Source organism: Ambystoma mexicanum, chromosome 8 (genome assembly GCF_040938575.1).
Source record: "Ambystoma mexicanum isolate Mex_15411 chromosome 8, UKY_AmexF1_1, whole genome shotgun sequence".
NCBI classification, from domain to species: domain Eukaryota; kingdom Metazoa; phylum Chordata; class Amphibia; order Caudata; family Ambystomatidae; genus Ambystoma; species Ambystoma mexicanum.
In genome coordinates, this window is record NC_090929.1 from 987,792,957 (window position 1) to 987,816,269 (window position 23,313).

At 45.2% G+C, this 23,313-nt stretch overlaps 1 protein-coding gene across 1 annotated transcript in view; it reads left to right on the top strand.

The window, feature by feature from the left end:
* Window positions 1-14,803: 14,803 nt before the first annotated feature.
* LRRC38 (leucine rich repeat containing 38) overlaps window positions 14,804-23,313 on the top strand; it is an 820,566-nt gene continuing 812,056 nt past the window's right edge. Inside the window, exon 1 of the mRNA XM_069610902.1 lies at window positions 14,804-15,559. Within this exon, the coding sequence (XP_069467003.1) occupies window positions 14,932-15,559 (628 nt within the window). The 5' untranslated portion in view covers window positions 14,804-14,931. The remainder of the gene's footprint in view (window positions 15,560-23,313) is intronic.

Genomic DNA, 23,313 nt, shown 5'->3' on the forward strand with positions numbered 1-23,313 from the left:
AATTGCCCAACATCTTAATTCACACCCTATCCTCAATCCCTTTCAATCAGGGTTCAGACAAGGCTTCGGCACCGAGACCTCTTTATTGGACTTCAAATCTCAATTGCTCCAGAGACTGGATAACCAGCAGATTTCGCTTTTAATCTCTTTGGACCAATCTGTGGCGTTTGACCTCGTCAACCATTCCATTCTGACAAACAGGCTTATGTCGGTAGCCAATTGTTCCCAGGCCGCCACCAAATGGCTGCTTTCATTTCTATCAAATAGAGTCAGCAGGGTGTGTCCCAATGAGGCGAAGGCACCAGCCATTCAGGTGCTCTTTGAAGTTCCACAAGGAGCTAGTCTATCTCCTTGTATTTACAATATATTCATGGCTCCCTTCTTCGCTCATCTTGCTCAAGAGGGTATTCTTTTTTCTAATTATGCTGATGACACACAATGTGTCATTCCTCTCACGGGTCAGCATGACCGGGACGAGAGTGAACTCAATCGCATATTCTCCATTATTGAACAATGGATGATGCTAAATAACCTCGCACGAGCAGGTTCACGGATAAGTTCCAGATAAGTTCTGCTTTGCCGCTATAGAGGACTGCTCGCTTGCTCCATTTGATCCAGTGGTTTTTGTGGACTCTGAGGATTTCGCATTACATAATCAGCAGTGTGTGCTCGAGCGGACTGCTTTCTCTGCTACACCATTTTGATTGACACCTTCACTGACGCCCCGCCTAGGAAACGTCGTGTATCCTTTCCTATAAAGTGGTTCTGCACGCGCATAAGCAAGTTCAAGGATAAGTTCCGCTTTGCCGCTCTAAAGGACTGCTCGCTCGCTTCATTTGATCCGGTGGTTTTTGTGGACTCTGAGGAATTTGCATTACATAATCAGGTGATCTGATTGACTTGAACTGGAACATTGAACCTATTGGAACTCAGTGGGCGCATTACCATCAAGCTTGACCTTCCTGTTTGTTTTTGTTTGTTTTTGTGGCTTTTAGCAGTGTGTGCTCGAGCGGACTGCTTTCTCTGCTACACCATTTTGATTGACACCTTCACTGAAGCCCCGCCTAGGAAACGGCGTGTCTTCTTTCCTATAAAGTGAGTCTGCACACGCACAGCGCGCGCGCACAAGCAAGTTCACGGATAAGTTCCGCTTTGCCGCTTCGCTGTGACGCAGCGGCCGTGGCATATCCTCTTTAGAGGGTCTGGTGACTGGCACTATTGTCTATCCTTAGACGCCTGAAGTAAGGGAAAATTCCGTTCAGATTTGTGTGGTTGTTGATTTTTGGTGACTAAGGCTGGTACTTTGTTCATGGTTTTTGTGCCTTACTCTTGCGGACCTCTTCCCTAACGGTGTTTTTATCACCCCCCAGACATGGCGACCTGAGCACTCCAACTCTCCAATTGAAATGCTACAGTATTATAGGCTCAGAGCCGCAGTACGGACGATGTGGCCCTCACACCCTATTGAACCCCCAGACTCTCCTGAAATACAATATATAGCAAATTCCGGAGGTGCCAAGAGCATAATTTCCAATCTGTACAAAATGCAACAGAATAATATTGCGGACAACTCCCTTAAACCACGTGAATCTTGGGCTAAGGAACTTGGAGTTGAAATCACAGATGATCTCTGGGGCAAAATGTGCAAGCACACACGCAGGGTCTCTCTAAGCGCCAGATTCCGATGCATTCAATTTAAGCTCCTCAACAGACTCTACTACACACCGTATAGAGTCGCATCATTCACTGGCACCCCGACCCCTTTGTGTCCCAAATGCAAATCGTGCGAGGCAGACCATATACACATGTTCTGGGCTTGCCCCGCCCTTAACACATTCTGGACGGCCGTGACAGAGGCACTTGCCGAAATAATTGGTTCTCCGTTGACTATGGAACCACTTGCCATACTATTTGGGCTCTGGGAGGGTGAGACTGAAAGGAAAATGTCAAAATTTGTAAATGTAAGTATCATGGTGGCCAAAAGATGCATATTGCAATGCTGGAAGCGCCGCAGGCCTCCCACTTTCAGGATGTGGCTGCAGGCCCTTACATGGACACAAATGTGCGAAGAGGAGTACATTGGATCCCTGCCTCCGACATCCCGCCCCAAAAATGTCTGGTCGGAATTTTGTAGCTACTTAAATGGCAGAGAGGTAATGGAACTGACCTCATCTCCCCTACCAGGTCAAACAGATAGCCCACAGGTGATCTAACCTCCCCCTTTGGTTGTCGTTTTGACCTTGCTTTTGAGTTTGCTTTTTCTCTGTACTGCCTGTCGCCTTCCCGTGATGTCAGATGCTGTTAATGTAAGATGTATGACCTAACCATGGTGTGATGCCGATTGTACGAATGTGATGCCTACTTGCGGCCATGTAAATTGAACTGTGCCTGTCTTGACCTTTATGCCAATAAATAAAAGGTTTAAAAAAAAAAAACTAACATGCCTGATAACTCTGCGAAACTTAGTGCAACATGAATGATTCCAAAAAATGTTCAGTCTCAGCTACCTCCTTTTACTCTCTCACCTAGACGACCAGACACCCACCTCCCTGTACCTCATAGCGCGATTGTGTCTCAAAAAATTAACCTCGAGCTGAACTCACAAAAAACGCTGCTTGAGGTGGCTTGTGAGAGCTTGGAGGAGGCCCTTAACTTTGCAGCACAAATGGCTCATCGGACTCCTGGTCCACCTCCTGTGGGTTCATAGATAGAGCAATCCATTTCTGACAAATCCAATCTTGCTTCCTTGAAACTAAGAAATGTAAAAAGAAACTTTAGTGAAAAATCTTTAGCTAGCATTTCACCAATCTCCCCAATGGCATTGGACAGTTCTAGCATATCAATTTATGCAAGTCAGTGTGAATCTCCTACCTCCATGTAAACTGAGCACCTCTGAGCCCCAATTGCGGATATATCACACGATTCTCATTCAACGCCTGTAAACTCTGCTATTGCTTTTTTTGAGCTTCCCACACCGAGGGCCGTAAAACCGCCCTCTTGTGATCTGCCTTCCTTAACACCTAATATGCTAGAATTAGCCCTTAATGGTATCAATACATCAGTTCTTGGTTTACATAAAACTTTTGAAATGATGCAAGAAAAAATTAACACACAGAGGAGGATATTATCCGCTGGATCCATCTGCAAGATCCCCTCTTAAGGGCGGCAGTCTCTCCCCTTGATAGTGAGTCGCCTGATATGGAGGCATCTATAATAACCTGTGGTATTTTTACTGTTCAATCTCACGCACCAATAGCAGCACCATCTAAATTTGATGATGGGGGCACAGAGCGCTATCGTGGGTTCTGCTACTCATTTACCACGGTTTACCAATGTCATTCGAGCCTTTGAAGGCGTTATAACCCCTGAGGTGCCCCTTAAACCCTCTGTCCATCACACTGTGGAGAACTCGTCCTGTGGAGAGGATAAGCCCCTCCCTCCCGTGCCCCCGACAGGGCAAGTTTTAGGCACTCGCGGCAAAAGACCGTTGAGACAAAAACCCCAAAAACCTTATTCCATCATTAAAAAAACAAAGAATCAGCCTATGCGAAGAGGGAGCAAAAACACCCTCAATGCCTTCTTTAAAGTAATCAGAGGCTCAAACCCTATGGTTTCAAAAGAGAGTGTCCAGGTCCCAGCCGGTAGCAGTGCCCCTTCCACCGAGAACTTTCTCGCCCCAAAAACCACTACACCTTTCACTGACCCCGCAAAAGACTCAGCCTCTAAAAACTGTTCTCCATCTCATATGCAACCTACATCATATCAACCATTGGATGCGCTGGTTGAGACTTTGACACATCTAGAACAGGGGGTGCCTCTGGTCACAGAAAATGGCATGATTAAAAAGACTATCGTTTTGTCCTACCCAACAATTGACTGCTTTACCTGCCGTGGAACAAAACCATGGAGTGATAACTCAATTGAAACAAGCAGTAGATAAGTATCTCCAGGAAAAGTTATCTGATGTTGCCAACCGCAATGTGCCCTTGGTACCTCAACCTCAAGTGAGCGATAACTCTCACACTGCTGATGCACGCAGACTTACAAGAAAGGACTATTATACATTTGAGGCTCAAACGCCAACTGAAAAAGTGTCCTATACACAACACACTGACTTGGGGCAATCTAGAAAGAACAACGTCCCCAATGGACACTCTGTCAGAATACCACAATCGCTGCTGCATGCCTCAAAAACTCCTAATTTCTCTTTCATCTTAAAGTGCAGAGAAGGGCCTTATCCTTCTTATGATCTTAACAGAAGGAGTGTTTTGAACAGCTTTAGAGATGTGGTTGAGTTACAAGACTTTAGCTCTAGAGACATCAAGCAGTTTGAGTTCATTTCTGACAACTCGAGCTCTATCATTCGCCTATGGATCCCATCAGGGATAGTTGCAAACACAATGTGGCAGGCGAAAATGTCTCTTTTTGAAATGGGTTTCTTGTTGGCCCATATCCTAAATACATACCAAATCAACCAAAGGTATACATCTCAAAATTCAATATATACGAAAGCTTTCAGTCTGCTAATCCAACTAGCGTAAGAACAGAAGGGTTTTCCCTTAGTTCATGGAATTAACCATTAACGGAAGAAAATGCAAATGTTTTAAGAATTGCTAGCTGGAATACAAGAGGGCACAATCACTTGCAAGCCTCCATTAAAAACCTTCCCTATGTGTATCATATTTTGTCTCTACAAGAAACATGGCTCACTGCGCCACCCGTGTGGGATGATTATGATGTTATTCTCCTTCCTGCATTACTCACCAGAGGCAGACCATCTTCGGGTCTTCTTGTAGCAACAAATCGCAAATTAGACTTTTCAATTACATCATGGGCTGCTTTTAGTATTCATTTGCAACTGGTTAGAGTTACTACTGATTCACTATCTCTGGCTGTCTTGAATGTCTACAGAAATCCCATTGCCTGTTCAGATGAAGATTTTTACAATGGTCTAATATCTTTGCTAGATGTAGTAAACATCGCTGCATCTACATCATACACCATTATCGTGGGAGGTTTAAATCTGGACTGTTCCACCTCCAGCCGCCACACCAAGAAAGGTGATTATTGGTTACACTTTATGAATGATAGGAATTTTGTTATGGTCAATGGATCCACCAAGCGCGACATTCCGGCCCAGACAACTTGGTATCGTAATTGCAGCACAAGCACCATTGACTATATTTTTGTTGACCAGGGCCTATTTAGAATGACACAAGAGCTGCTAATCACTGCCTACCCTTGCAGTGATCACAAAATGTTAACTCTTTCCATTGTATGGCAGCTTCCCGAAACAAGAGCCACCACGTTAAATTGTGGTTTTGGGATTAACAGTGCAAGATCTAGATTAAAATGGGCGGATGCTAGAGTTTCTGAGTTTGAGAAATTGATAATGTCTAATCTGTCCAATGTGGGTGTACAGTACACTGAGATACTTGCCCCTTTTGCCGTTACGATCACTATTCCAAGTAAAAAATGCATAAAGCATTGTCATACTTATGATCAGGTGGTCAAAGATAGAAAGACAGAGTTTAGACCAATCAAACGACGCATTCTTGCATCAGACAATAGCGATCGTTGGCAATTATTAGAAAATGCCAAAACTTGCTTTAAGAATTGGTTAAAGAGTCATAAATCGTTAATGTTTCAGAAAGATAGTGAAGCAATGGCCAAGACAATGTCAAATAAGAATTCTGCTCAAATGTGGCACCTTCTTGGAAACTATGCGTGTAATAGAGATGCGGATGCCCAATTAAATTTGGTCAATGAACAACAGTGGGTCGAATACTTTCAAGACCTTTATGCAGATCCCAAATTTGATCATAAACTATTTTTTCAAACGCGGCCAATTCAATGGCATCTAGATTTTACCATTGCAGATATAGAAGAAATTATCAAAAAGGCAAGTGCCTCGAGGGCCGCAGGCCCTGATGGCATCTCTAATGGCATCCTTAAAGCCAATCTGTTAAGGCTCACCTGGTATCCACGGGAACGTCACTCAGCCTGTTCTGATCTCTTACAACCTCGAACCCTTCCCTGGAGTCTACTCGACTGGAGACTGGGAGCTGAGCGGAGAAGAAAGATGCAGGCCTACTGGAGACCGATCCGAACACGGTGACTGTCAGGCTGCAGGTGCAGAAAACACAAAGCATGTTTCTCAGCCTGGGCATGGCTTAAATAGTCTCTGGGTATCCCAGGTGTCTCTGGGCTGAACCACACCCAAAAGACTAGAATGCACATGCAGTTCTGGGAACCAAAATAAATGGGGTAATCCATCTTGTCCCCATCAATGCACTACAAGTCCAATCCCCAATGTTATCCTATGGGAGTGAGTGAGTCTGGTGCCACAAGTGCCACGTCTGACTCCAAGTGGGTCTTTGGAGGGATGGAGAGGCCCTTGAGGGCCATGTAGGTGATCGTGGCCTGGCTCCAGCCTGACATCTTGGAGGGCTGGGGACATGAGGCAGGAATCATGACACAATCGAGTGGAATGGGCACGCATCCTATACCGCATATTCCAATTAGTCGTCAATTCCTGCACCATTCCAACATCGTTGAAATCTTCAATCATTATTCCGATTTTTAAGAAGGGGGACAGATGTAAGCCTTAAAACTACCGCCCAATTGCGCTCCTAGATTCCCCTGGTAAGATCTTTTCTAAAATCATTTTGAATTAATTTAACAAATGGACAGTGGCAAACTCTCTAAGAGATCCTCATCAGAATGGGTTCATTGCGGGGATGGGCACTCAGATTAATCTGTCCACTTTAAATTCTATCAAAGCTCACTGTCAAAACACTAAACAAGCACTATTCTTAGCTTTCATTGATTTGCACTCGGCATTTGATTCCATCTCACGAGTGCTTCTATTTGATAAAATAAAACACGACCGTTGCCCACCAACATTATTTGTAATCATCCTTGCTTTTCACTCTGTGACCTCTATTTGGTGTCCGTCTCTCACTGGATGGGGTTCTGTCATTGGCCATATCCACAGCTCGTGGGCTAAAGCAAGGTTGCCTCCTGGCACCCTCGATTTTTAACTACTTCATTCATGATATGAAACAAATATTCCAAAATGTGACCTCTGACTCCCCAAAAATAAATAACCAGCAAGTAAAAAGCTTGATGTACGCAGACGACATGGTTCTCATGTCGCAAACTCAAATTGGCCTGCAAAAGCTTCTTACAGCATTCAACAACTATATTGTGCACAACGAATTGAAGATTAACACTAATAAAACCCAAATAGTTCTGTTTTCACCAAAAAGGAAATCCAATTCATTCTTGTGGAACATTAGTCAAACAAACCTCACTGTTGTTCCACAATACACATACCTGGGCATGATATTTGAATTGGTTAACCAATCAAATGCACATCTGGAAAGAGTGGAGAAGAAAGTTGATACAGCCATCTCGCAAACTAGGTTAATTATGTTCAAATATGGGAAATATTCAATCAAACCAGCACTAACCTACTGGAATCAGAAAGCTGTCTGAGGTTTGTTATATGGCTTGGACACATTACCCTCAAATACTAATCACAAATTTGACAAATGGGAAAGCAAATTCTGGAAAAGCATGTTAAGATTACCGCTTTCCATTCCGGTTACCTGCATCTGTTGTGAGTTGGGTCTAATATCATTGCAAGCCTTGTACAACTGGCGCCTATGTTTCCTCTTTAGGAAATGTCTAATATCACCTGAACATAATATCCTCCTAAGAGAGCTTATCACATACATGTTTGCCACAACTCATACCTTCTTTATGCTATGGCTCAACACTGTGTATTATGTTTTGGGTAATGCGAATGTCTCAATTGACACTTTAATCAAAAATCCGGATAAGGCAAAATTCCAAATTTACACTAATGACTGGATTAAAACATGTGAGCTATGTTTGACTTATGTGGATGGGGATTTAACACGATTTCCCCCTAATAAAATGCGAACCTTACCTCTGTACCTCATTAGAGCACCTGCTGTTAAAATTCGCTCAGCAATTTTGCGATTCAATATCTGGCGGACCAGAGCAATATTGCTGAAACAAAGGCTAATCTCAGCTCCAGAAAACTACTGCCACTTCTGCAGCATTGCAACCATCCCTGAAACATTGCAACACCTAATTATACAATGTCCGGCATTAGTCCCCCTTAGATCAAAGCAATTTGGAAGACATTGTCGGTATTTGGGCAATTTAGACTCTGATCAATGTCGGTCATTGATACTGAACTCCTCCTACTTACCAATTCAAATAGCAACAGTTAGCTTCTTGGAAAGTTTGCACCTGGGCAAAAGAGCCTGCTGCCAATAAATAGCCTAATTTGTCTTTTTTTCCTTTCTAGGATTAAATAATTTGAGAGGTTAATTACAGTTTACTCTAGCTGTATGTGAATGATGTGTTGCCATACCTTTATTTCTGTTTAGCATGTTTTCATTTGCTTAACATACATTTGAATCCTTTTACTCTTTTAAGTGTTCTTGTACATTAGAATGAATTGTGTCAAGAACTAATGTTTAGTGTTTTAATTATATCAATACACTGCGAAATTTTTTATGAAATTACTTTGTTTATTTGTTTATTTTTGGTAATGCGTGATAAATGTGTTTTTTTTGTGTAATGACAAACACTTTGAAAGGTTGATTTGTTTAATAACCTCACACTCAACCACGGTAAAACTGAACTTATGGTGGTGGGGTCTGAGGCATTTTAGCTAAACTTGACCCAGTTTACAAGCATTTCCAGTTAGGGGATGATCAAATCCCAACCCTCCCTGAAGTAAAAATCCTGGGTGTGGTTCTGTATCAGTCGCTTAACATGAAGCCCTATGTAGCCAGTATAGTTTCATCTGCCACCTACTATATCAAATTGTTGGCACACTTGAGACCGCTCATCTCTCAACAGAATGCCGAGTGTATCAGCCGAGTGATTGTAGGAGCCAAACTGGATTATTGCTGCAGTCTGCTAGCAGGCTCCAGTAAATCCACCATCAATTGTCTCCAGGTGGTCCAGAATGGCGCGGTCAGAGTCGTATTTGGACTCTCGTATGGGGCCCATGTCTCTGAAGCGCCGAGCCTTGCACTGGCTCCCTGTGGAGTCTCGGATACCCTTCAGACCTTTGGTTATCACCTTCAAATGTCTTAAGGGAACAATGCCCCCTTACTTACAAAGGTATATAAGGAAAAAACCCTGCCTCAGAAATTTGCAATCTAACAATCTTAACCTCCTTAACCAGCCAAGATTTAAAACCAAAAAAGCGCAATTGGGTGCTTTTGTGTTTGCGGCCCCGGCACTTTGGAATGCCCTGCCTAGTCACCTGAGAAACTTCTCAGTCCTGAGTCATTTCAAAAAGGGTCTAAAAACATTCCTCTTTAATTAGCATTCATCTGATATCCTTCTCTCCGGCAACTCTTTGACCTCAGGATACCCACTGCTTGTTTTTCGTTATGTTAGTCTTTTGTCTGCACCCTCACACCCACGGGTCTATGGCTGAGCATTACAAATGTTATAAAGTAAAGTAAACTAAAGTAAAGTGTAATGGTCACATGGTGCCAACCATGTGACTAACTTAATAACAAGGACGAGCCGCTTCCGGCTCGTCAGTCAATCCCAAGCTGACTCCTGCGTCCTTTGTTTATGGGCACCATCCTAGTGTGGGGCAGCTTGCCGAGGCCCTGTCCACGTGGTCCATCATTTGGACGGTGCCCCTGCTGGGCAACGCCGTCCCAATGGATCTTTACAGCCATGTGAGCATGGCCATGGTAGCAGCCTCGGCCTGGGTGAACCCACCGCTAAGGCTGCCGTGTGCTGGCTGTCCCCAGCCACTGTGTGTATATCCAGTGTTCCAGATGCCGCGGGGTAGTCTGCCATCCAAATTATGAGGGTCTGGTGCTCCAGATGCCGTAGGGTGCCCCTATGTTCCGCCCTGCATCACTGCAGGGGCGGGTGTTGGCCTGGTGATCCAGGTGCACAGTGAGGCCTGCCCGGAAGGCAATGGGAAGGCCTCCAACACCTTGTAGGCACGCTGTATGTGTGTCAATAGTGATAGCTGCACATCTTTGGAGAAACGTCTGCATGGTGGCCATGGTTTAGTGAACTTTGCCTCTGTGCTTTTAGTCCATTCTATATTGTATTTGCAAATGTTGTCCTTATGCTGTAGGGGCATGTCACCCCACACTTCCCTTGATACATTGCGATTGTTCTTGCTTTTACCTGACCTCAAATCGAGGGTTTCGACAATCCGCTGATAAGGAGGAAGGCACAATGTAATCGTAATACTTTTTCATTCACTACAAGCCTCTCTGGTTTCACACCCTGTCAAGCGTGCTCCGCCCACCGCTCCTTTTTCACAATCACTGCTTCCTCAGGCGCACCCACATTCTTGCACATGCACCTTCCGCGCACCGCCACTTGTTCACCACGTCAGCCAATCCTAGGTTTTCCAATGCTAGCTCCTCACTGTCTCGTGTTCTCCAAATCCTATGTGCAAACCTACGGGTGAAGTCACAAATTTACTAAACAAGGTAGCGTTGAGAAATCAAATACTGCGTGCACAATGATATAGCTTGTTACCCCAAAATACACAGAACCCCAACCAAACCCCACAGTTGTCTTCCTACCGCCTAGCTGAGTGTACCAATATTCTCTTGTGTTCGATCTGTACCTGCTGCATCGCCTAGCAAATACTCCTCCTCGAGACTTAACCAGTCAAATCACCTTCCGCAATCTAGGTTAGCTCACTTCCTATACCTTACGGGAACAGCGTCATCTATGACCCGAGCTAAAATGCCTAACTCACAGGAAACCACTGTTTAAATACTTCTGTCATCCATGCCTTCGGATCAATAGTCTAGGTTTTTCACCAGAACCGTTTACCTCTAAACCTGAATGTGCTTTAACCACATATAATGACGTCTACCTCTGCTCCTGTCCCTACTAAGTTTGACAATGCTAGACAATACCTGGACAATACAGGACAATGCTCAACAATACTAAACAATACTCCACAATATTCATTGCCCTCCCCAACACCCACAGTTGCTGTGTGGATGGGTCAATACTTAGACTCCGTGGTTTGCTGACGCTGCTCGGATTCCACGTTCCCCAACGCTGCCACTTCCCCATCCTGGTCTGCTGAATGCCGCACGGACCTCAGGCAGGATATTTCCAATCTGGCTACTGATGGCCTTTCCCCAGGTACGCTTTCCCCGTCTTTCTCGAAATACGCAAGAGTTCCTGCAGCCTCTCAGGTTCTGCAGTGGAGGAGTCGGCTTTGTGCTGGGCTGGCACAGCCAACCATCCACTCTGTTACCAACTTGTTGGGTGGGACTCCCAAGTATGCCAGAGAGTGCCTGGGGGTCCACCTGACCTTGAGGGCCCAACACCCTCTCCAGAATAAACAGAGGACTCAGCCAACGGCAAGTAATACTGTGGTTTATTGCAAATAAAACCAACAGGGTCAATACAAGAAAATGGGAATCCTCCAGTACATTTCAGCTCTCCATGGCATGCGGCATAGTTTTGTACGAGTATGTCATCATCACCTGGGCCCTTCCCCAAAAAACCTATCATCACAAGGGATTGGGTATTGAAAGCACTATTACCTATAGGAGAACCCTATAGAGGTTATTCAACTGGTCCCTACATGTCAGGTGGCTGGCCTGTTCCATCCCTGAGAAACTATCTATTCCATTAAAGCAGAGTAATGGGCTTAACATTGGTTTGTACCGTTTGCCATCCACCCCTGGATTTCTGAGCTGTGCTTGGTTAGAGCTGATCTCCCAGGCCTGGGACTCGAATAAGTTCTCAGCCTTCTGTGCACCTCTTCAAGGTGATGTGAACGATTATGTGTCTGCACTGTAACTTGTGTGTACCACCTTTGCCTATGAGAATGTGCTCCTCGTGTTGCTGTCTGCATTTGACTTTCTGGGATAGGCTCCGTTTTCTCACCACGGGTGACTGTCCATTGTCTCGTTTGTCTGTACCACGTGCTTATGGACCACAGAATTGAGCTCTGCAGGTCACATTTATGAGGATGTATTCTGGTTCTCTGCAGCTGGTCCCTTTGTCATCTGGAGATTGGAATGTGTCCACGTAACTCTGACCTTGGCTGTGGGCCTGCTTCATGCTCTGTGCCGCCTGAATCAGCTCTCCCCATCTCTGCTTAGTGGCTTTTGGGCCTTGTGTAATTTTTCCCTGGACATATAATATAAATTCTACATGTTCATATTATTCTAAGTACTCTATATGTTAGTCACACTTGGTCCCATCAGGTTCCATATATATCCCTGTAGTCCCACAGGGTTGTTCGCATTAGGCATCTGCAAGCTTGCTCAGGATTTCTTGTGCCATGTGGTTCTGCGTTACTACATTTGGCTAAAGAAATAAATAATAAAAACATTGACAGTATGTATATGTATCTGCCCCCTAGCTATAGAACTGTGTAAGCATGTCCTTCTTGTATGCGAATGTGTGTTTGTCGGATGAAGTGCAAGGCTGCAAGTGTACTTCATGTCTAACGCTGCTACATCGTGGTGTCACAACGGCAGCACTGTGCTTCTTGGTGCTTAGTCGAGACTGTCCATATAGGTGTCTCTGTCCACGATCTCTGGTTCTTCTGCTATAACTGTGAAGACTTGTATTCGGTCTGTTTGGCTGACTGAAAGGATACCTTTCAATCTGGTCAATCATTGGTGCACTCTGGATTAGTCCGAAATAAGATGGGTGGTTGCGAGCATTTCGGGCTCTTCGTCTCGACATGAATCTAGGGGTGATGAGGGGCATTTTCGGGGCCCTCTCTTCACACTACTATGAACAGTCTGATCAATTTGTCTTGAAGGTGGTTTACAGTTTCTGCACGCTCCCTATATGTGTCTTGGAGTGCAGCAAACTCTTCTCTCTGCCCTGGCTTGCAAATGGGTTTTGAACTCATGTTTCAGTTGTTCTATGAGACTTTCATGTTTTACCTCCAAAATGTTGCTCTGTTGCCATTTCCCCTTCATATGTTCACATAAGTGCTGTGTTTTTTAAGGGCCTCAGTTTGACTCAAGACAATGGTCTCTTTTATTTGCAACCGCTCTTCAGCTAATTCAAATATAAATGAGCCGTGAGTTGAGCCATATGAATCGGTTCCTCACGTGTAGTTTGGGTCATGGGTCAATGTCTCTAACGCTTTGTGTAACCTCCCACCTTCCCACCTAAAAGCCAAATGTCAATTCTTTAAAATGTAATTTCTTGCATATGTTTTACTTGCCTGCTCCCCTCATCCACCCCTGTCCACTCTCCACGAATGAACAGCTTGGTGAGAAGATTTTTCCTGGAATCACTCACATCTATAGTAGTCGTTTTAAAATGGCTTTTTGACATTTTTGTAGAACTTCCTTTGCGCCGGGGCAAAAATCACCCTGCTCACGCTTAATTTCCACTCACAATGCCAAATCAAAACGTACTCTATCTTCATTTTTCACCTATACACCTTCCTGGAACTTAGGGGTCAACTCCTTGTAGCACTTCAACAAAGCAAAGATGACTTTCCTTCCACCTTAGTGCAATTATATCAAAATGAATAGTCTGTCACAATGCACTTGTCATGAGTCAAAAATAGCCAGCCAAATTTTCCTGGCAAGAGCCCCCAATTGGTACAGTTTATTGAGGGGCCACCCTAAACGTGTGAAGGAACTGCATAAACCGTTACAATACAATATATAAAAAAACAGAACTGAGATAAGAAAAACATGTTCACATTTTAATCATGTCCACAGGCAAAGGGATGCTGCTCCAATGAATTTCGGAGCTCACTCCATCAAGGAAAGCCTTGGCAAAAAACAACCATATAATGCTATTAAAGTCAACAACTGTGCTATTGAATTAGCATCTCCGTTACAGAAATGTAGGATCCCACCTGCCAGTACTGCAACGGCACTATCGCAGGTGAACTGCAGGCTCAAACAAACGAAAAAGGGGGAAGAGAAGAGATGATTTACTTGAAATGTGAGGGGGCCAATAGGAGCCCTCCGTCTATACTGGGGTATGTCTACCTTTTTCGTAGGGCTACTTATAGGTGCCCTGCACCTAAGACAACACTCGCTTGTAGGGGGAGCGTAAGGGAGAGGGAGGGTGCAGGCTGGCCCCAGAGCACCTACGTTCTCGGAGACCCTGCTCACAAGTGCTCTTGTCGTGGACTGCTAACGTTGCCCTTGAAATGCCACTTATTAATCTGATTCAAAGAAGTCTGAGGAGGAGATGGGAATGGGTATTTGATATATTGCTATAATCCTGCTGATCAACGTATCAAGCTATGGGGTTGTGATCACATTGGGGAGGGGTAAAACTAAACATTCCAGATCCCTTCATTTCTGCGGTTAGGGGGCGGAGGGAGGCAAAGGCGTACGTGCCCAATTTCCTATAGATGACCTTGCCCCTAGGGACCTGTGCAAGAAGCCACGGGGGATACATGCACTAAATGCATAAACACTTTCTTATTTATGAAGCGTGACTTCTAAGTTTCCAGGCGAACCGCTGCTAATTTTCAGTGGGAACGGAGGTGGGGTTTTAACACCGACTGCTGTGAGGAATCTGAAGGACAGCCGCTCGCCGAAGGTGCTCCAAGAACCACCCCCCCCCCAACCCCCCCCTTCCCCTTCCCCTTCGATGCCACGGCTTTTAGATGCGATTATATTCTCCTGTCGGGAAACATCCCGCGGTGCACCTCCACAGCTCGCCTCCTTGTAGAGCGCTGCCATTTGATCTCTGGGCGATGATATGCGATCTCTTGGATACAACCCCACGCGCACAGCCTGCCAGGCGCACACACAGGCGCCGGCGCGCGCACGCACCGTGTGCTGTGTACTGTAGCAGACATTGCTGCTCAGCCGGGCAAAAAAAAAATGTCTCTGTCGTAGCCCTGCTCCCCAGCGGCCCTGACCCTTTACCATGTTGCCATGCATTCTTCTCTATCTCCTACCGTCTTTCTGCATCTACTGCCTGTTGTGCCTACCTCAGGGGCAGCTCTGTCCCCCCGCCTGCACCTGCACGGACTACCACACCATAGACTGCAGGGACCGGGGACTGTCTAGGCTCCCCGGCGCCTTCCCCCTGGATGTTCGGAAACTTCTCGCCGCCAACAACAACATTCAGGCCATTCCGTACGATTTGTTTTTGTTTTACGTGGACCTGGTCTACCTGGACCTGCGGAACAACTCGCTGACCTCGATGGAGGAAGGCACGTTCAGCACCTCCTCCAAGCTGGTGTTTCTCGACCTGAGCTTCAACAACTTGGTGCAGCTGGAGGCCGGCGCCTTCAAATCAGCGGAGCGGCTCATCAAGCTGCGGCTGGGCAACAACAACCTGTCGGACGTGGACGCGGCCGCCTTCCAGGGCCTGGGCTCCCTGCAGGTGCTGGAGTTGCAGGCCAATAACCTGCAGAGCCTGGACGTGGCGGCCCTGCTGGCGCTGCCGTCTCTGCGGACGGTGCGCCTCGAGGGCAACCCCTGGCTCTGTGACTGTGTATTTGCCAACCTCTTTCTATGGATTTACGAGAATCCAAAGAAACTTCAGAAAGGTAGGTGCCGTGGCGTTCCGTGCCCGCCGTAATCTTCGCGGTGGTTCCGTTGTTTTTGTTTTTCTCTTCTGGAAGATCAACGTGCTGTGCATGCCAAGACTGTATAATGCATCTATGCCATGTGTGATTTCAGAGCATACAAAAACGTGCCGTGTTGCCAATTGAGAGCTCTTTCGAAAGAGTTTCTGCATATGTACGGTTCCGCAGTAAGGGGTTGCAAGTGGGCTCATAGATACTGTACATATGGCATCTGGTGTGGTGCAAGCGATAACAGGACTTGTACCAAACACTTATTTAGTTTGGCCGTCGTTTGATGGCACTGGTAAACTGGCACTGTGATTTGGGCATTGCAAGGGGGGGCAACAGATGTGGGCTGTGGATATGGCAGGTTGGGGCCGGGGAGGTGGATAGATGGGTATGTAGCTCGGCAGGTTGAGCGCCAGATGTGCACAGATGGAATTTCGGGCAGCAGTGACTCAAGCCTCCGTGCTTGGGTGGCATAGAGCTGGGTGGTTAGCGTCCCTTTTCTATTTCCACGCCCACCAGGGCACTGAAAGCGTGCAGAGCGGAATCTGACGGTGGAATATAGCGAGGTCTGCAGGGGGTGTTGCAGACACCATGGGCAAGATTTACAAAAGCGTTTTTCAATGGGAATACCACATTCAAAAACGCTTTGTAAATCAGACCCCTTGACTGATGAGGAAAATGCTGGAGGCCTCACCACAGTGCCGATCTCGCCATGCCACGTTTTGACAGATGTTTATAGAAATGATTGACGTTTTTAGTTTTATGTGGACTGCACTTTGCTGTAAACATTGTCATATACATTTTTTGTGTGCATAGTATAATGAATTTACGTTATGTTTTGAGTAGCTGCGGAACGATTCGCCTGTTGGCACATCGGATCGCTGAATCACACCTGTTTAGCTGGTGTTCAGGGGTCTGCATCGCAATGACGCAGCTATTCAATCATGGGTGCCTGGGTGAGTCTGCTGGTTCTTAGAAAGAAACAAACAGTAAACGGTGCATCTAGGGGAGGTGGGCGTGTGTGTGTATTCCAGGCACGGATTTTGTGCTGAAAAATGCCTATGGGAAATAATATTGTCGTATGGTCCTTGTACATGTCGCCACAGCCCATGCAGCATGCCGAATTTGTCTACTGAAGCGGTTTCTTCAGAACGTGGCACTGTTTCAAACTCCTACAAATATGCAGTGGTCGATGTGTAGAAAAAAAGTAGTGGAACTATGCTCTCTCTATCTGGTCTGCCCCCTTTTCTGCGCATTCCCACATATTCACCCCCCCCCATTCATACCCCATACCTGGGTCCTTCCTTTACCTCCATTCCACCTTGCAACATTGTGTTCTAGTAAGACTGAAGGAAACACAATGAAAGGAAATGGATTTAAATGATCGCCAAAAAGGTGTCATTGTCCCACTCAGCATGAACCTTCATGCAGCCTCCCCTACACCACCCTTGGTTCGCACCTCTTAAAGAACATGGCCATCCAGAGACACACCCCTCCCATTGCCTGATAACAAGTCTGAGCCTACAGCCCTTCATACACAGACCGTGATCAAGCTGGACGTTTCGACTGCTTGGGAATGGGTTTTATATCCCAAGCAGGCTATTGAAATAAAAAATCCTCTTCCAGCCCCTGAGAGATAGCGTAGTGCAATGCTGCACTGCGCTCAGGTTCGAGCCCCCAATAGGGATGAAATTAAAAAAAAGTGTTTTTATTAAAGTTGCCATCCTGGAACAGTATTCTGTGTCCCATAAAGTAAACCCCAAATTGTACCCTTTAGTCTCCACGGAACGGTATTCGGTGTCGCATAAAGTAAACCCCGAAAAGTAAGGGAAGGTTATACCCTTTATTTCCCGGCCATTTTGACCTCTGCTAATATGTAAATACTGACTTGGTCATCTATAATCCTCAACCTTGAGGCCGGTCTCTCTGAGGGTGCTGCATAATTAATCACATAAACTGGGGTTTAGCAGGGCCCCATTATACGCTGCCAGCGGTGTCTTGGTCTCTCTTTGTCTGAGACACATATTTAGGTGGGTGGGTAAAGTATTTGATGCTAACATGAACCTGAGGAAAACTGCAATAGGGGATTTCTCAGGATGGGAGGAGGTTGGTTTATTGTGGTATCAGGGATTATGCAGGCAAAGTGACTCTGCACCGTGAAACTGATAGAAACCAAAACCTGGGGCTGCACTCCAGTGAAACTAAGCTTTCCAGGGAATGTGGTGTAGGAGGATATTTGGATGCCATACAGTAATTATAATTGCTCTTCTATGACACGCTTAATACTCAGGGACGTCATTTCACCAAAATGCCTGGGGTAGCGGAAGTGACATCGCATGACCTCTGATGACATCACATGAAGTGATATTTGACCCCACCTCGAAGTGACACCACAGGAAGCGATGGAACACAACCTTTCACCCATTGACAAATCAGGAAGTGGCATCACATAGCATTGTTCCCAAGTACACTACAAAAATATGGTTACAATATCACTGTAATGTGATATGCATTTCATACAAGAGTGGATGACCATATGCATCGTTATTATCAGTGTGTATAGGCCCATATTACCAAATAACAGTGACTGCAAGCAGAGGATCAAGGCCAAATGATAAAGTGTTATTATATAGCGCTTACACTTAAGCGCTTTATATAGAACAAATATACATACAATATCACCCAACCTGCGTTGGCACTCATTTATCGACCTCAGAAGGATGAAAGGCTGACGTGGCTTTGCCGGGATTCAAACCTGCACATCACACACACATCACAGCAGCGAGCACTCAACCCACTCAGCTATCTTACCAGTTATAGCTATCTTGCCGGCTATAGTAAAATGAGCAATTTAATTACATGTATGAATGTTCTCAAAGTCAGAAAGCAAATTACACTCTAGTGGATACCATTAAACTGGTAAATGAGATTCAAAAGCAGGCCAGTTCGTCTGCAGGTCTGGTGCAAAGTTGACCACAGGCCAAGAATGCATGCATCTACTTTTCAGGCTTCAGAGGTTGGCAAAATACATACCATTGGGAGGTTTCACAATTGTATATTAAAGAATTTCGAGTAGCACAGGCAAAGCAGCATACTCCACGGCATCCTGTCCACTGGGCGCTCGTTACCTCACATGCAAACAAACATCCTTAACAGCGTGCCATGGAGATAGGAAAGATAAACATTACAACAAAGCATTAATTGGGGCACAATTAATCAAGGGCCACTTTACGTTCTATGGGCAAACATTTCTACACTGTACACAAGCTTTTAGGCACAAGGATTGAGTCAAGTGACTGAGGACACTGAGATGGATTGTCTTGGGAGGATAGCTCAGGGGCAACGCACTTGCCTTGGAAGCAAAACGACGCAGAGCACCACAGATTCGATCCCCGGGTCCACGCTTAGAAACCTCTGGGTATTAAGCACGTTATAAATAACCAATTACAAAATGTCTTCTGGTGATTGTAACAGAGACAACAGCAGAAAAAAAACATGCTATAACTGTAACTTGCGAAAAGCAAAATACATTGGATCTTATCACAAGTTGGGCTGTTTCCCGGCAGTAAATCCACAGGGATTCTACCCAACGCAATTAGCGTTAGTGCAACTTGATCCTGCACTATTAGTGCCGGATTCCAAGTTGCGGTGGTGTGGTATGTCACCATTTATTCTGGCTCCTTTGGAACCAATGGGGCATTTTTGGTGCAATTACTGTAGCGTTAATACCGCCGTGGTAATTGTGCCAAAAATGGGCAGAAAGTTGGTGGATTTACCCCAGCTCAGAGCTGGAGGTGAATCCCCAACTTTCCGCCCAACCCATAGTTGAGCGGAGCAGTAATGCAGCGGTAATAGCATTACCATTACGTTTTTTTTTACCACTCTGCATACCTTGTGATCAGGCCCATAGTCTGAAATGGATGCTTATTCTACTCTAAATGCTTTTTGGATGTTTTTGTCTGCATTGTGAATTTGAGGTGTTTAAGAACAGACTAAATTAGTGACTTACCCCTTGAAGTGTGCCTGAAATAAACCTTTAATGAGTCTAGAAATTATTGCATAGAATTCCCGAAAGACAAATTATTTGGTATTCCTATTCTTTCTTATTTAGGGTCACTGCTCAAAGTGTTACACTTGTGGAACCCCTTTATTTTGCTTTAAGAGGCCTGAAAAAGAAAGCCAGCCACTTCAGAAACAAACAGCCACATGGCGCTGGCAACAGTCCAAGAGCTTCCTTTTTCTTTTTTTTCTTTTTTTAGGGGTAGCAAGGAAGACCACAGGAGTAGCAAGGGAGACCTAGCTGCGACCCTAAATGTCGTCCCCATTAATACTGGGTACCAGATTCTAAGCACAAGCCCAGGATTTGAACCTGTGTTGCTATGCGTTGCCTTGCTTCCAAGACAAACGCGTTGCCCCTGAGCTTTCCTCCCAGCTATGGGCAGCAGCGCACCATTTTGTGAAATCATGCGCAGCATTCAGTCTGAAAATAAGGGCATCTGTTGGTCCCTACATTCCAAAGAAGCGTTAAACGATTCATGAGATCTTTATTCGGCCAAAAAAAGTGACTCTGACACATAAAGGTGCTGTAAAACAACTAGGGGGCGATTGGCACAGTATAAAAGCTTTATTACATAACATAACATAGCCTTAACTGTAAGACTGGCATTTGAGGATGTTACTTGAATCATGATCTCTCACCAAAAGTTAAGTGATTTAAGAAAGCTACATTAAGTTTTATAACTGCACCTGTGGTAGAAAGTGCAAGGTTTCAGCTTGATTTTTTTTAGGGGCACTAATGGGTCGATAACCATTTTCCATATTGTTGAGGTCAAGATATCGAATCACTGAGCAGGCGCTGATTTTTGCTGAATAAGGAATGATCTCTGCTGCGATATGGGTTGCATTGGTTGATAATATGATATCAACTGAGCACCACCAAGTGCTGGAAATCAAGAAGGTCAAACGCAAACCATCTCCTTTCTCAGCGCAAAGATGCTAACATGAGCATTTCTGATCTCTCGGAAGCCCATCCACTGGGTGCACCCAACGCCCTAGATACTGCAGTGACGTTGCTTCTAATTGTCTTGCGTTACGTGTTTGACTTGGGTAATTTATGGATCTTTCGAGAGTGCCGTCAAGTCAAGGCAGCCACCCGGGTCTTCACTTTAATCCCACTCCTATTGACACCATGGTCTTAAATCTTTCAGGTTGAAACATTACCAACCAGTCAGCACTGAAATGGATGCCAATGTTGCTTGTTTAGTCTTAAAAAAAAAAGGTAAAACACATTTATAAAGCGCTTAATGCCGGACTCCTGCCTAGCATGGGAACTTGTATTGCTCGTGTGCTTTTCAGTACAAGCGTGATGCCCCGGAGCTACCCACTCTAAAGCATTGATAATGAGAATATCTGTGACATTACAGATGTCCACATGTCGACCCCATTGACGCAAAACGTTCAGAAGTGTCATTAGTAACCCGTTTCTGCATTTTATTCTTGATGAAAAAGCAGCAGTTTCAACCTCTGTTCTCCCATACCCATTTTCATTCCTGAAACAAGAAGGCAGAATTAAAATGTTCAATTCTTTGATTACATATGATATGGGATATTTCCGACATACCTCATGCTGTATTTCTGATAAACGGAATGCCTGGTATTTATTTTATTGTTTTTTTATTACGCACCTTAGACCACACCGGAGTTCAGTTTTTAAGCGTGGATCTGGGATTCGAACCTCTGTTGCTCAGCATGGTCTTGTTTCCAAGACCAGCGCAGTACCCCTGTGCTATCCTCCGTTCGCAAGACTTCATCACCATTGCAATGTTTGCCATAATCCAAGCAGCCCTCTCACTAAGGACAATAAATACATTCAATGTTCCTACAGAGAAAGCCTCAATACTCTTGGCAAATAGTGAATATCAAGCCTCATTATTTTACTAAAATTATATTTTCTCAATTAAATGTGTATTAGTTTATCTCCCTCTTATAGAGAAACTAAGTGAGGATTGGAGGAACTTTATAATTCCATTTGAATTTTCTTGCGGCTAGGGTCTCCTCAATCAGTCAATTTTGCCAGGGTAAGCTGGAATGTCTTTCCGAAGTCGTGGTGTATGAGGGTAAGTAAGGTTTGATCAGAAGGGAGCAGAACCGAGGATTGTTTTGAGGCTGTGAAGTGGTAGGGTTGCTTGCTGTGGCTAGGTCATTAGCTGGCTTAACGTCTTTGATTGTGTGAAGCAAACCTAACCGAGCGGGCCTCAGAGGGATGTCCGTGAAGAAATCTGCACCATAATTAACTTTTTGTAGATTATCCATGACATGCTTTTTAAATGTGCATGTACACGTTTTTCTGGAAAAGGTTAATTGGATGGAACATGCATGTCATTAATAAAATGTGCATTCAGGGAGGACTTGGGCTCGAACAAGACGGAGCTGCGCTCCTGGAAAAATTATCTTGCCGGAGCACCCTTCCATGTAGACACAATGCCCAAACTGTGACAAATCCACTTCTGGTGCAACAGTGGTCCAGGGATGAATATCGGTTTCTAAACCATTAATCAGCCCCACACCTCTAGTACACCAAAAGACATCCAAACAGATTGGAAACACAAGCAAATTATAAACCTCCTTGTCCAATTTTGGTAATGTGGACGGAACGGCAGGCTTATCTCTGAAAGGCCGTGGATCGAAAATACAATGATCACCTAATGATAAAATGGAATGTCCATTCAAGGTTGTATACAAATAGATCGTTTATTATTATCACAACAGACAGTTTTAGTACACTACGAAATACAACCCATCCTGTAAAGGAATGCAGAGGACAGACAGTCTCAAAGAAGGAAAAGGCATGCACCCGGGATACTGACAGGAGAGTAGTTGGTAAGTAAATCACAATAGTTCAAGAATACTTGGTTTCAATACGAAGAGAGCAATGGCTTGTAAAATGTCACTAGGGCCCTTTGGAGAAGCACCAAAGGGACAGAACTACAATGTACTTTGTGCTGTAGGAGTTCTTGGTACTCAACAGGGTTGAGTCCGTTTCAGGGCGCTTTGCAGCTACTGCGACAGAGTTCAAGACGGGAGATAGCTGCGGGTATCAGGCAGCAGGCAGTTCGGTGAGCAAAGCTGCACGGACGGCTGCAGGCTGGACTTCACGGCGGCTCAAGGTCAGGATTCGTTGTATAAATGCTGGCCGGCGATTCTGAAGCACTGGTTCGAGACGTCTCGGATGGCTTTAGCGACTGTGGTGTAACAACAGTCTGTGGTGCAGTTGGTTGCAGCTCAAAAATATTCTTTAAGGAGGATGTCGGTAGATGCTTGTCGATGCACTCCTCCTAGTTTCTTCACTGGACTCGTGTTGTCCCTTAAGGCTGACGGGCCAAAGCTGAGGAGAGTGTTGCAGGCAGCTGCTTTATCCTTGGTTTGGTTCAGAGATGCTCTGGCACTTCCCACCTTGGAAGCTTGCTGCAGAGCCTAGCAGGGCGTGCTGTGTGCTGGTTGGGTACCGGTTCTGGAGCTGCTGGAGGGTCCTCTGGATCTGGTATCTCCCTCTGTTTCCTGGGAGATGTTTAGGGGAGGGATCTTGCTTCCCTCTTGGAGGTCCTGGCCTTCCGTGACTGGCGGTAGATGTAAGGCAGACTATAGCTTCAGCCGGGGTCCAATGATGAGTTCTTCCCTCTGCTTCTGGTGAAGCCTTCAGATTATCTGTCAAAAGAGGGGATCAACCT